General features: G+C 43.8%; 1 protein-coding gene and 1 pseudogene across 5 annotated transcripts in view; both read left to right on the forward strand.

The window, feature by feature from the left end:
* kif16ba (kinesin family member 16Ba) overlaps positions 1-14390 on the forward strand; it is a 306911-nt gene that overhangs the window by 48216 nt on the left and 244305 nt on the right. For all 5 annotated transcript variants that reach the window (XM_070889808.1, XM_070889811.1, XM_070889812.1 and 2 more), the window contains 2 exons: positions 8754-8867; positions 14093-14209. In XM_070889808.1, coding sequence (XP_070745909.1) covers positions 8754-8867; positions 14093-14209 — 231 coding nt within the window. The remainder of the gene's footprint in view (positions 1-8753; positions 8868-14092; positions 14210-14390) is intronic.
* LOC139274407 (U2 spliceosomal RNA) lies at positions 6329-6566 on the forward strand (annotated as a pseudogene).

Below are 14390 nucleotides of genomic sequence, written 5' to 3' on the forward strand. Positions count from 1 at the left end.
GAAATGGAGGATGTGGACCTGGAATTCTACTGACCGAGTGCACAAAACGAGCCTGTAAGCACTGCGCTTGCGCTTGTTGCTCCTGGTTCATTTCCTGTTAAGCAAATGGTTGATTGGGTAAAACAGACATTCGATAGGGTGCCACATAAACAATTGCTACAAAAGATAAGAGCTCTTATAATATATTAGGTAATATATTAGCATAGATAGATTAGCTAACTAACAGAAAACAGAGAGTTGGGATAAATGGTTAATTTTCAGGTTGGCAAACTGTAACTAGTGGGGTGCCACAGGGATAAGTGCTGGGGCTGCAACTATTTACAATCTATATTAATGACTTGGATAAAGGGACTGAGTGTATTGTAGCCAAATTTGCTGACGATACAAAGCTAGGTGGGAAAGCAAGTTGTGAAGAAGGCACAGTCTGCAAAGAGATATAGATGTGTTAAGTGAGTGGACAAAAATTTGGCAGATGGAGTATAATGTGCGAAAATGTGACGTTATCCATGTTGGTAGGAAAAATAAAAAAGCAAAATATTATTTAAATGGAGAGAGACTACAGAATGCTGTGGTACAGAGGGATCTCAGTGTCCTCGTACATACAAAGTTAGTATGCAGGTACAGCAAGTAATTAAGGCGGCAAATGGAATGGCCTTTATTGCAAGGGGGAATGGAGTATAAAAGTAGGGAAGTCCTGCTACAACTGTACATGGCATTGGTGAGACCACACCTAAAGTACTGCGTACAGTTTTGGTCTCTTTATTTAAGGAGGGATATACTTGCATTGGAGGCAGTTTAAGAGAAGGTTCACTAGGTTGATTCCTGGGATGGAAGGGGTTGTGTTATGAGGCAAGATTGAGCAGGTTGGGCCTGTAATCATTGGAGTTTAGAAGATATTAAAGCATAAGATTCTGAGGGGGCTTGACAGGGTAGATGCTGAGTGGATGTTTCCCCTCGGGGGAATCTAGAACTAGGTGACATAGTTTCAGAATAAAGGGTCACCCATTTAAGACGGAATTTCTTCTGAGGGTCGTGAATCTTTGGAATTCTGTCTAGGCTGTTATTGAATATACTAAGGCTGAGCTAGACAAACTCTTGAACTATAGGGGAGTCCAGGGTTATGGGGAACAGGCAGGAAAGTGGAGTTGAGGCCAAAATCCGATCAACCATGATCTTATTGAATGGCGGAGCAGGTTTGAGGGGCCGTATGGCCTACTACTCCTATTTCTTACTTATGTTCTAGACTTTGGGCAGCAAACTGGCACTTAATGTAAATTTAGGATAAAAACAGAAAATGGCAGAAATACACATGTCATTCAGCATCTGTGGAGTGAGAAACATAGTTAACGTTTGCTGCCTGACTTGCTGAGTATTTCCAGCATTTTCTGTTTTATTTAAGATTTCTAGCGCCTACAGTATTTTGCTGATGCAAATTTAGGACTCAATAAATTCTTCTTTACGTAAAGTGTAATAGCTATAAATAACTAAATTTTATACAGATAAAATAAAAGCACATCATACATTGATGTACACAGGGTTTCCTTATCTTGGTGAAAGTCCAAACAAATATGAATTCTAAATCATCATGGAAGCTCTGGTCACACATAATTTGCATCAAACAAAGGGTGTTAATAGGTCTCATACCTCTAAAGAATCAATCAACTGGAGCTCGCAAGTTCGATTTTGAATCCTATGCACATTTTGGCTAGGTTTAAAAAGTATTTAAACTCGAGTCCCAAACCACTGCTTATCATAGAAACATAGAAACATAGAAAATAGGTGCAGGAGTAGGCCATTCGACCCTTCTAGCCTGCACCGCCATTCAATGAGTTCATGGCTGAACATTCAACTTCAGTACCCCATTCCTGCTTTCTCGCCATACCCCTTGATCCCCCTAGTAGTAAGGACCTCATCTAACTCCTTTTTGAATATATTTAGTGAATTGGCCTCAACAACTTTCTGTGGTAGAGAATTCCACAGGTTCACCACTCTCTGGGTGAAGAAGTTCCTCCGCATCTCGGTCCTAAATGGCTTACCCCTTATCCTTAGACTGTGACCTCTGGTTCTGGACTTCCCCAACATTGGGAACATTCTTCCTGCATCTAACCTGTCTAACCCCGTCAGAATTTTAAATGTTTCTATGAGGTCCCCTCTCATTCTTCTGAACTCCAGTGAATACAAGCCCAGTTGATCCAGTCTTTCTTGATAGATCAGTCCCGCCATCCCGGGAATCAGTCTGGTGAACCTTTGCTGCACTCCCTCAATAGCAAGAATGTCCTTCCTCAGGTTAGGAGACCAAAACTGTACACAATACTCCAGGTGTGGCCTCACCAATGCCCTGTACAACTGTAGCAACACCTCCCTGCCCCTGTACTCAAATCCCCTTGCTATGAAGGCCAACATGCCATTTGCTTTCTTAACCGCCTGCTGCACCTGCATGCCAACCTTCAATGACTGATGTACCATGACACCCAGGTCTTTTTGCACCTCCCCTTTTCCTAATCTGTCACCATTCAGATAATAGTCTGTCTCTCTGTTTTTACCACCAAAGTGGATAACCTCACATTTATCCACATTATACTTCATCTGCCATGCATTTGCCCACTCACCTAACCTATCCAAGTCGCTCTGCAACCTCACAGCATCCTCCTCGCAGCTCACACTGCCACCCAACTTAGTGTCATCCGCAAATTTGGAGATACTACATTTAATCCCCTCATCTAAATCATTAATGTACAGTGTAAACAGCTGGGGCCCCAGCACAGAACCTTGCGGTACCCCACTAGTCACTGCCTGCCATTCTGAAAAGTACCCATTTACTCCTACTCTTTGCTTCCTGTCTGACAACCAGTTCTCAATCCATGTCAGTACACTACCCCCAATCCCATGTGCTCTAACTTTGCACATTAATCTCTTGTGTGGGACCTTGTCGAACGCCTTCTGAAAGTCCAAATATACCACATCAACTGGTTCTCCCTTATCCACTCTACTGGAAACATCCTCAAAAAATTCCAGAAGATTTGTCAAGCATGATTTCCCTTTCACAAATCCATGCTGACTTGGACCTATCATGTCATCTCTTTCCAAATGCACTGCTATGACATCCTTAATAATTGATTCCATCATTTTACCCACTACCGATGTCAGGCTGACCGGTCTATAATTCCCTGTTTTCTCTCTCCCTCCTTTTTTAAAAAGTGGGGTTACATTGGCTACCCTCCACTCCATAGGAACTGATCCAGAGTCAATGGAATATAGAAACTTAACTAAATGTTTGTGTTATTTGTACAAAAAACCATTACTGTTTGAAAATATGTCATCGATCAGAAACGTTAGCTCTGTTTCTCTCTGCAGACGCTGCCTGACTTGCTGAGTATTTCCAGCATTTTCTGTATTTATTTCAGATTTCCAGCATCCGCAGTACTTTGCTTATGTAAATTTACGACTTTAGTTCTATTACATCTTAAAGAATTTTAGGTATTAATAACTAATTTTTATACAGAAAAAAAATACTTGTGTTGTGTTACAGGGGGTCAGTGGAATTTTAATAACACGAGCGGGGGGCCGCGATTAGCAATAAGGTTGAGGACCCCCAGCTTAAAGTGTAAGGGCTGGATTTTCGTGTGATTTTTTTTCTTTTTTGTCTGTTTTCGAGCGGTAATTGCGGCAATTTCTTTTTACCTGAGTTAACGTTACTGCCAGAGCTCGCAAATTTTGGCAAACGGTGAAGATCGATAGCAATAACTCCGGCATTGCACAATAGTATTTGTGCACCGGAGCTGAAATTTATGATCCAAAAATAAATCAGACCACCTGCACATGCATGAATTTTAATTAATTTTTTTTTGCAATTTTTTTTCTTCTTTCCGCACTTCTGGTCAGCTGTTGATTGCAAACGCTAATGCAGATAGGCAGCGCCCGCGCATGCGCAGTATACCCAGGGCTGAATCAGCCATTTAAAAATGGAAGGAGATGATTGCAGGCAGAGAGCCAGAAAGTTCAGCAGTGAGGCAAACGAGGTCCTTGTCAGTGCTGTTGAAAAATAGAAAATAGATGCACGAGTAGGCCATCCGGCCCTTCGAGCCTGCATCACCATTCAATAAGATCATGGCTGATCATTCCTTCAGTACCCCTTTCCTGCTTTCTCTCCATACCCCTTGATCCCTTTAGCCGCAAGGGCCATATCTAGCTCCCTCTTGAATATATCCAATGAACTGGCATCAACAACTCTCTGCAGCAGGGAATTCCACAGGTTACAAATGTGCAGAATTGAACAGGAGGGTGCAAGTAGACCCCTTCCAGCGGTTTTTCGAAAAATTTGGACCAGCATAGCTGAGGTGATCATCTATGTCGACGCTATCCGAAGGACCCACACACAATGCCGCAAGAGATTTAATGATCATTGCAGGGTCGTTAGAGTAAGTAATATTTTTATTGATGCACTCCTTCATGACTTAAATTATACATCTGACACACTATTTGTTCTTGTGCTGTTGGTATCGGTAGGCTTAGTGTTGAATCCTATTTGCTATGAATGATCTTTACACATTAAGATTGCTTTCTGAGATCTTAAAAGATATTTCTGCACTTCGATGTCTTCCTCCTGAACCACGTGCAATTTTCATGGCCATTAAACAGAGGACTATTAAATGCACACAATATGGTATAAGCACTTTGGTGGCTATCTGTGTGTGCCATAAGAACAGATGGACCCTCTGGTAACCATTCCCATTGTCGTCTTTGCAGGGGAAAAATATCCCATAACTGCCAGGAGCAGCGGCAGACAAGCGACGGTCTGCACCGAAGCATGCTCTTGACGGGCATCGAGAAATGAGTGGCTGGTCTGATCGGTGCCTCAGGGAGGGCAACTGCCCATGGGGATGCTGACCCCCCCCCCCCCCCCCCCCACGTTCGATAGGGAGGGCAAGTCCTGCACACTCCCCGGGCTGGGTTGGGGCAATGTGATGTAGTGTCTGTGGACTACATATAATAGAGTAGTGGCAGTCCTTCAAATGAGCCTGTGCTATGTGACCTTACTCATGTCACCCTGCCCCCTCCCTTGCTGCTAACCACTCGTCTGTTGTTTTCTATTTCCAGATGAAGAGTCGCATGCGAATGAAAGCCTCCACCTCGGGCCTAATGTATAGGGGGAAGAGGGAGAGGAGCGGATGGAGCAGCCTACTCTGCAGCGGGGTGGTGGTTTCCACCGGACAACACCTCGTCCAAGGATGAAACATTCCTGGGCTTTCAGCCATCCGAGGCCCTGAGTACTAGTGGCGTGCAGCAATGCATTCCCGGGGTTGAATCCCGTTTGCCAACTCTCCGGAGGGTGAGTCGGCAAACCCGTTCTGCTGATAGGCGGGCGCACAACTGGACATGATGGGACTCTCCAGGGAGAGCGTCCAGCTCACCTGACAGCTCCTCAAGGTATTGGGTAGGATTCCTGCAAACAATGCGACACTATCTGTGACCATCACGGAGGTTGGGTTGCGAAACCTGTGAGGCTGTCGATACCCATGTGCAATTGATGGCCTCCATCTGTGACACTGCAGTCCCCAGAGTCACACCGAGTCACATCACCTGTGAGTGGAGACACCGAGCAGGAGGCTCGCCATTCAGAAGTTGGGCCTTCCATACCCCGAGCTTCTCCAGTGGGTCCACACATGGCATCTCCATTGTCTCGCACCCCAATACAACCGGACTCTGGCTGTCTTGCTGCACGAACTCTTGGTGCCAACTTGGGTAGGGTCATGACGCAGGGGAGGGGGGTTAAGGGGAGGGAAGAGCCAGAGGTAAAAGACATTCGGTGTGGGGGTTGTTGTTTTGTTGTTTAATAAAAGTTTAAAAAATGTACAAATTCTGTTCAAGTTCAAATTTTATTTAAGTTTCAATATTATGTTTAACAAGTTTACAATGTTTATGAAATTCTTTTGTTCACCTTAACCATTCCTGTGTAGTGTCTCATTTGTAGAATAAGAGTGGGAATAGTGAACATGGTGAGAAAGTAGCGAGGCAAAGGTCAAACGTGCTGTTCACTCTGCAAGCAAAACGTTGAATTAGGAGCTGCTGACGTAAGATTTTTGCAGTGGCGAAAGCTCCACGAGGCCTCCCCGGTGATGGTGATGGCATGGGTTCCTCGCCAGGCTGCTTGTCCTCGTCTTCCTCCTACTCTTCTTCCTCCCTTCTCTCCTCTCTTCTGAGGTGATCCTGCAGTCCCCATTGGAAATTCCTGTCCCCTCAAGATGTCTAAGTTGTGTAGCATGCAGCACACCACAATGAACCCGGAGACCTGCTGAGGGGAGTATTGCAGGCAGCCTCCACAGTGGTTCAGGCTTCTCGGCCTTTTGGTTAAGATCATGCGTAACTGACCTGACAGGGGAGTAACCATGACCCCAAAGTGGTTCTCCCTGGATCAGGAAGGTGGTTCTCCTATGCTTTTTGGAAATAGGAGGTGGGTGGGGTGGATTGACCCATCCACCTCCACGGAGGTGTGTGGGGGGCCTGACCCATCCACCTTCATGGCACGAACCTGGTATTGCAGTACTTCCAGGAACGGTGCAGTGGCTCTCGGCCTTTTGGCTAAGAGCATTGGCGCAGAGTGATCCTTGATGTGTGCAAGGTGACCTCTGGCGTTTGTGATTTGACAAAGAATTGGAAAGATTGGCTACGAATTTAAAAAAAAAAAAATCAGAAGTGCTGCTTGAGCACTCCAATTGTCTGTTCGCTGATGTTGCGTGTAGCTGCGTGGGTCTCATTATAGTGATGCTCGCCTTCTATCTGAGGGTTCCGGTGGGGGGTGGTCGTAACCTTTGTCTTCTAGCATCTAACTCTGGCCTTCTGGTCGAACAGGCATGAGACAGTGCTCTCACACAAGATGAAAGCATCATGGATGCTCCCTGGATATTGGGCATTGACTGCCATGATGCGCTGAGTATGATCGCAAATGATCTGTATGTTCATGGAGTGGAATCCTTTTCGGTTTCGGTAAACCCTTGGATTATGTAAAGATGCTCGCAGGACAATGTGCATACAGCCAATGGCACCCTGAACCTTGGGGAAGCGAGCAATTCATCCAAAACCTACACTCCTTTCATTCTGTGCCTCTTTGGTCATTGGGAAGTTTATGAAGTCCATCCTGCATGCGTACAGTGCAGTAGTCACCTAGCGACTGCTGCAATGTGTAACGTGCTGCAAGATGGAGCATATGACCCCTGCTGATGCCTGATGGGAGCTGGAGGCATAGAAGGCAAATGCCGCAGTCACCTTTTGTGGGAGCGCAAGCCCGCATTTCTGAAACGCTTTGCTTCGGCGTGGTCTGGAGATATCGAAAGGGTTAAGTTGGAAGATTGAAGATTGGATCAAAACAGACTGCTAGATGATAGGGAGCCATTTAGCCATTGAAATGAGTAGCTAGTCATTTATCTGTATATTAAGTATTTGAGTGTACTTTTGTTACTATGATCTTGTTTGTGCATAGTTCAGAAAGCAGTTAGTCGTGATTTCAGGACAATGCCATTTTGATTCTACATCTTCATGTTAATTGTCTAAATATTATACAAAGTTCAAGGACTTTTTTCGTATAAAGATGAGAGTTTGGCACGCACATTAGTCACTGGACACTCATCAATAAGCCTTGCAGTTCGATGCTGTATAAATATAGCAGCCAGGAATAATGGCTGACCTAGTATAGTCCTCATTTTTAAAAATGTCCTTAAATAGCCTTTAAAACAAACTATGAACTCGCATAAAATTTCACTGTAAAACGTAGCCTTTTTCTCCCAATCCTTTAATGCACTAACGTCTGCTCCATTTTTAAAATGGCGCAGTTAGTGTCAGGTGCGCCCTGGGTTCGACTGGCTTTTACTGGTGGGTTCCCGGGCGGACAGTAAATTGGGCGATATTGCTGAATTTTCCGCCCAGGGCGCCAGCGCAGCAGCGTTGCACGTCGATTGATGTCATCCAAACGGTGGAAACATCGGGCGAGCACTAACTTTCAGTGCCGCCGCAAAACCACTGGCAAGTTCCGCCCAGGCGCAAAATATTGTGCGACTCGTTTAGCACCAAAAAAAGTTGTTTTTGCGATTCGCCCAGGCGAAAACCCAGTCACAAACCTGGTGAAAATCCAGCCTTAACAGTGCGATGCCTAGAGTACTGCTGCAAAGAAAACATGTGCATTTTATATCCTTCAGTTTTCTTTTCAGTATTGAACACCAAAGTACTTTCAGTGCAGTGTAAGCACTTTTCTTTTTCAGAAATGTTCTGGTGTTCAAAGTAAAATATTGCACTGGTGACTGAACAGTATGTTCTAGTAAAATACCTTCTATTGCCAATGTTGAACTGTGGTGAAAAATGTTTCTATACAAAATGAATGTACTTTATTTCCCCTTGTATGTAAAAACATTTATCAATTCACACATTTAAAATAGATTTCTGCAGTGTCTTACAATAGGCTCATTGCAGGATAAATGTACAACATTTTGGGAACTTTGCGTAAATATTGGGGTTAAATGTAGTGAGCTTGTGAGACCTGAAAACCAGCCTTGTTCCCAAAATGTGAGTTAAAGTACCTTTTGCACTGCTTTTACTTATAATCATAGAAATTTACAGCACGGAAAGAGGCCATTTAATGGGGGCATTCAATTTTGATTTTGTTTAAAACCTGTGCATAACCTCTAAATAAAATTTGAAAAAAAAATTAATGGGTGATAATTTTAAAGATTTTAATAATATGCTTTTTCCTCTCCTCCCAATAGATCCCAGAAGGAAGTTCAGGAGACTCTGGACGAGAGCGGCTAAAGACATTTACGTATGACCATTCTTATTGTTCTGCTGATTGCAGGAGTCCCAAGTTTGTGTCTCAGGAAAGGGTATGCACTTCTATGATGATTAAATGCACTTTATTTCATCTCTCCACCCCACAAAAAAATTGGGAGGTGTAGATCATGCAAGTTATTTCAATATAAATTGTGACTGCAGGATAGAGTACAAATTTGAAAAGTATCGCGTGAGAATAGAAATCAGAATTTCTAGAGATGTAGTATTATGGAACAAATTCTAAGCAAAGTTGATGGTTGCAATGTCTTAACTTTGAATTTAATTTTTACAGTTATTATTTTAATGATGCAAGGATGAATACAGGGGACACTCCATGGAATAAAATAGTCATGTACTGCCGTAGCCATGCAACTGGTCCGAATCATATGCATGAGTTAAAGTTGGATTAACATTGTGGAGTCCTGCTTGATCATCATTGGGGGAATAACAGGAAATTTCAGAAGTTATTTTGTTGGAGTTTTGCCTGGTTGGTGGGGGTTGGTTGTTTACTTCTGAGACTGAGGACTGGATTTTCCTCCACTACTGCCTGATTTTGGGTGTTGTAACAGCTCATGATCAAAGGATAGGAGGCTTACTGCCATATCCCTACCTCTACCAGCACTTCCCTTGATTTTTCACCCTCAAAATTCTTTTCCCAGCCCAACAGTGGACACAGCTGGCATATAAATGATGGCAGGGATAGAGAGCACAGAAACCTGCCTGATTTCTGTCTTTTCTATCACTACTGCAGCTGACTCTAGAGACCACCAGGAGAAGGGCTGATGGTAGACCCTGGGGAATTGGTGGAAGGCGAGCTGAATGTCTTTTCCGAGGGGGTGGGCCCATTTGTGGGCATCTCTTCCTCACCCGTTTACGTGATGAAAGCTTCAGCTCAGTCCGAGATCTAAAAGCAAGATTTGGTGTCGAGCTTCAAGTCCCTTTTTAAACGTTTTGGTCGTCCTCTTCTGTTGCTGCAGCAGGTATCTCTGATTTTGTAGCCTGATAGCAGCTGACTAGATAAACGGCCATCATGGTTACCTCATTGTAGCCTATGATGGAAAAAAAATTATATTTATTCTCTGGAAGAATAGGATTGATACATTTTTAAAAATGTATTTGTTCTCTGAACGTTGGCAAGGCTGCATTTGTTGCCTTTCTCCAGTTGCTCTGAAGTTGGCAGTGAGCTTTTTGCCTGAACAGTTGTAATCCTTGTGCAGAGGATGACAGAGTTAGGTAGTGAATGCCAAGATTTTTATCCAGCGATGATGAAGGAACAGCGATGTATGTCAGGATGGTGTATGACTTGGAGATGATGGTGCTCCCATGACATTGCGGTTCTCATCGCTCTTGGTAGAGGCAGCAGGGCTAGAATGTGTTGTCGAAGTAAGCTTGATGAGTTGCTGCAGTGCAACCGATGGAAGGTACACTTGGCAACCACAGTATGCAGGTGGTGGATATTGAGTCCAGTAGCAAGGTTGCCAATCAAAAGGTCTGCTCTATCCTGAATGGTGTTGAGCTTCTTGAGGGTTGTTGCGACAGCACCATCCAGGTGAGTTAGTATTGCTATACACTCCTAAATTGAGCCTTGAAGATGGTGGAGAGTTTTTAAGGGGTCAGGTGAGTTCTTTGTCAGAGTACCAACCTTTCCTGTGTTGCCGATGAACCAGTCCAGTTCAATGTCTGGACGTTGATGTTGTTAGTGCAGTAACTCTGCATTGGTGTTGCTGTTTAACGATGGGCAGGTGGTTGGGCCTTTTCTTGCTTCATATTTTCTTTTGATCTTTTGTTGGAAAACTTGTTTATCAACTTTTAAGGTTTAATTATATCAAAGTTTTAAAATAAAATTATGCTCGTCACAATTTTTGTCTTTCTGAAATTAGAAAATCTACAAAGGAAATGGGGGGATAGGGCTGAAAAGTGGAGTTCAGGTAGATCAGCCATGGTCTCGAATGACCTCCTACTCCTATTTCTTGTGTTATTTTCTTGTGTAAATGCAGTAAAGGAAAACCAAAAAAGGCTAAAATAAAAACTGCTGACATATATGCATAACTAGGTAATTTTGTTTCTTCCAATCCTACCAGCCTTTTTAAACTGACAGTCACTAGTTTACTCGAATTCCACAAATGTACAAAAATAATCCTCTCAATGCATGAAGTCTTGTGTTAAACCATTTATATCAGTGATCAAAAGCTGGAAATCCTCAATAACAATAGAAAATTTTGGAAATATGCAGCAGTTAAGTCAGCATCTGCAAGAGAAAGATAGATTCACTTCAAAATCGTTCTGACCACAAGAACATAAATAGGAGCGGGAGCAGGAGTAGGCCATTCGAGCCCGCTCCGCCATTCAATAAGATCATAACTGAGCCGCCACAGACCTCTGGGGTAGAAAATTCCAAAGATTCACCATCCTCTGAAGAAATGTCTTCTCATCTCAGTCCTAAATGGCCGACCCCTTATTCTGAGACTAATTTGTCAAACGTGAATCCGTGTTGACTGCCCAATCCTATTATTATTTTCTAAGTGCCCTCCCCCCGGGCCATAGTGTATTGCGTCCTTAAAAGATTCTTGCATTTTTACTACTACTGATGTCCGGCTAACTGGTCTGTAGTTACCCATTTTCTCTCTTCCCTCCTTTCTTCTATAGTAGGGTTACATTTGCTATCTTTCAGCAATTTCAACAGAAAGGATCTCTTTTTCTGATGCTGACTTACCACAGCATTTCCAGATTTTACATTGGGCTAGAATTTGCTATCAAAGTAAATGGTGAGGCTAATGACGCTCTCCGTTATTTTATGCACACAATGCTACACCAACTTTAGGCGAGGAGCAGATACATGGTTAAATATGGAAATCGTAAAGTTGCTGTCTGAGTTGCACCGCTTTGCCGTTAGCTTCACAAAAGCGGCATCTTGCTGCCTACCTCACCATTGAAATGCATTGAATGGCATGAAGTTGCTGTATTTACGCGATAGATACCAGATACCATACCAATAACAGATTCGGGGCTCAATTTTCCTCTTTGCCAATTTTTGGTGCCCAGGAGGATCAACGGCCACTTTTTTATTGTGCTGAAAAAAAAGTTGTAACTTTCGCCAAAGTAAAATTTCATTTTGGCGCTGCGGTAACCGAAATTAAGTCTGGGGGTGGAGCTTCAATGTGCGGCACAAAGTCTGAGCATGCACAACACTAGCTCTGTCTCTGGAGATGCGACGCACAGTGATTTATGGCACTTTAATAACTTTGGGCGAAATGTGTATGTTTGCTGCTGTGCACAAAACTGTACTGCCATCTCCGATGCTCACCGGGCTTGAGGCACAGAATTGCTTCCTCGGCCAGACGGCACTCAGCTTGGAAAGAAACCCAGCGGGGTGGGGAGGGGCTGTGGAGGAAACCAAGTGCCGAGCTCTTGTGCTTGAGTCTGGCCGAGGGAGTGATGCCGGCACACCTCCAACCCATGTGGCTCGCTGCACCCCACTGGGACTCGTAACCTTGGACGGTGGGAAACCATGGAATGTCCCACCAACACTCAGACCACTCAGGGAAGGGGCTGGCACCTCAATGGGCGGCACCTGCACCTCCTCCAGAGTGAGTGCAACAGTGGGGGCTTCATCCATCCCCTCCCCTTCTCCCCCATGTTCATGGTTTGGAAGGTAGGATTGGAAGATATTCTCCTCTTCAGGCTCATCTGAATCATCTTCTGCATCGTCGGGGTTGGCCTCAAGTTCTTCAAAATATAACAGAACAGACAAATGGTTAGCAGCAGAGGAAGGGGTAGGGTAGGTGGCATGAGTAGGCTCACACAGCGCAGGCAGCAAGCTGATTTGAAGGACCATGATCAATGATAGCACATTGCATCAACCGAAGCATAGCTGACGGAGACATCCCCATGAACCGAAGCATGGCTAGCCCGTGCAGTACTTAACATTTAGGAAAGCCAGTCTATGGAATTTTCAGGACTTGGCCCCTCCCTCAAATGTGGGCCCAGCTTGTGCAGTGCTGGTTGCTTTTCTCCAGGCAGGACTATTCAAAGCAGTGACCCTCTTCCAAGGGTATCGATGGCTGCAGATTTGCCAGGCCTCCTCCTGTCTCGATTCTTTCTCATTTGTTGTATGCCACTTTCCTCTGCAAAGATGAAAATATAATTTTTTTTAGAGAGGGTGTCTTTTTGCTGGGTGGGACATATACAGCTGGTCACATTTACAATTACAATTCCATTGAATAAATTAAAATATTACTTACACTAACTACTTGACCAAGGTCCTGCCACTTTTTGCACTGGCCTCCAGACCTCGGGGTGGTCACCATTGCACAGTAATCTTCTGCAGGTTGGTTCCAGCATTTCTTAATTTCTTTTGGTGGAACTTTTATGTGACCTCTGCTGGTGTCCAGCTCCTGCCATCTGCCCTTAACGACAGTAACTAGTGCCTCCACTTCATCCTGTAACAAATTCTTGGTTCTTAAGCCACATTGCATCTTGCATTGCAGCTCCGATTTTTCCTATGAGAATTAAAGTTCTCTCACACAACTGGCTCTTTACAAATAGCTGACTGCAGACTGGGAGCTGTACTGGGTATGCGCGCGCCCATAGGAATTATGTCAAAAACATCCTTTTTATTTCGCGCATGCGCAGAAGGCGCAGCATTGTTTTTTCAAGACAGACATTAGGGTCCCCAAGGCTACAGGACAGGCTGCGTGGCGTCTATTTCAAAAAATAGAATGGGGAAACTTGCTACTTTTTTTTGGAGTAGTTGGGGCCAAGAAAAACGTGCGTAACTCTGGCAATCAGCCAAAAAACGGCACTGGGAAAAATTGAGCCCCATAAATTCTAAAATACTTTCATGCCTATACCTGTTGGTTTTTGATATTGTATAATTGTTTAAGAATTTCCAAGTTTCATGTGAACCACACACTGAATACTTTGTATATGGATTATTTAATAAATCAGTGATCAGGTTCTGGCTGGGAAGGAGGGGGAACGGCGGGGTGGTGGAAACACACTGTATAGAGCTTGAAACCAAACTTTGTCTTGCTGCCTCCTACAGTCGACCTGACCTGAGTCTTGAACTTTAATAACTGTTTGGCAGTTTTGATTAAAGCTATTTGTTGCACGACTGCTCAGTTAATTTTGCAGTTGACATAAAGGGTTAACTGCTTTGTACTTTAGAAGGAATTAAGCTACCTAGACTAGTAAGTACATTTCAACTAGCTGTTATTCTAGAGGCCAAATAGTGTATATCTATCCCTGTCTTATGTAGAATCTGTTTATTTTCTTGCAGGTTTTCAAGGATCTTGGCACTGATGTCCTTAAATCTGCCTTTGAAGGCTACAATGCGTGCATATTTGCTTATGGCCAGACTGGATCTGGTAAATCATATACAATGATGGGAGACCCGGTAAGATGTTTTTAATAACCGTATGAGGTACAATGGGTACATTTTCAAGTGCTTAAGGACATGGTGTAAGAACAGAACAGATTCTGAGAACCAGATCTCCATCACTTTCATGCCAAATGCAATTTTCTAGCAGGCACTTTAGGTTGGTCGAAAATAGCTTTGCCATAAACAAGTAATTGTT

Source organism: Pristiophorus japonicus, chromosome 9 (assembly GCF_044704955.1).
Source record: "Pristiophorus japonicus isolate sPriJap1 chromosome 9, sPriJap1.hap1, whole genome shotgun sequence".
NCBI classification, from domain to species: domain Eukaryota; kingdom Metazoa; phylum Chordata; class Chondrichthyes; family Pristiophoridae; genus Pristiophorus; species Pristiophorus japonicus.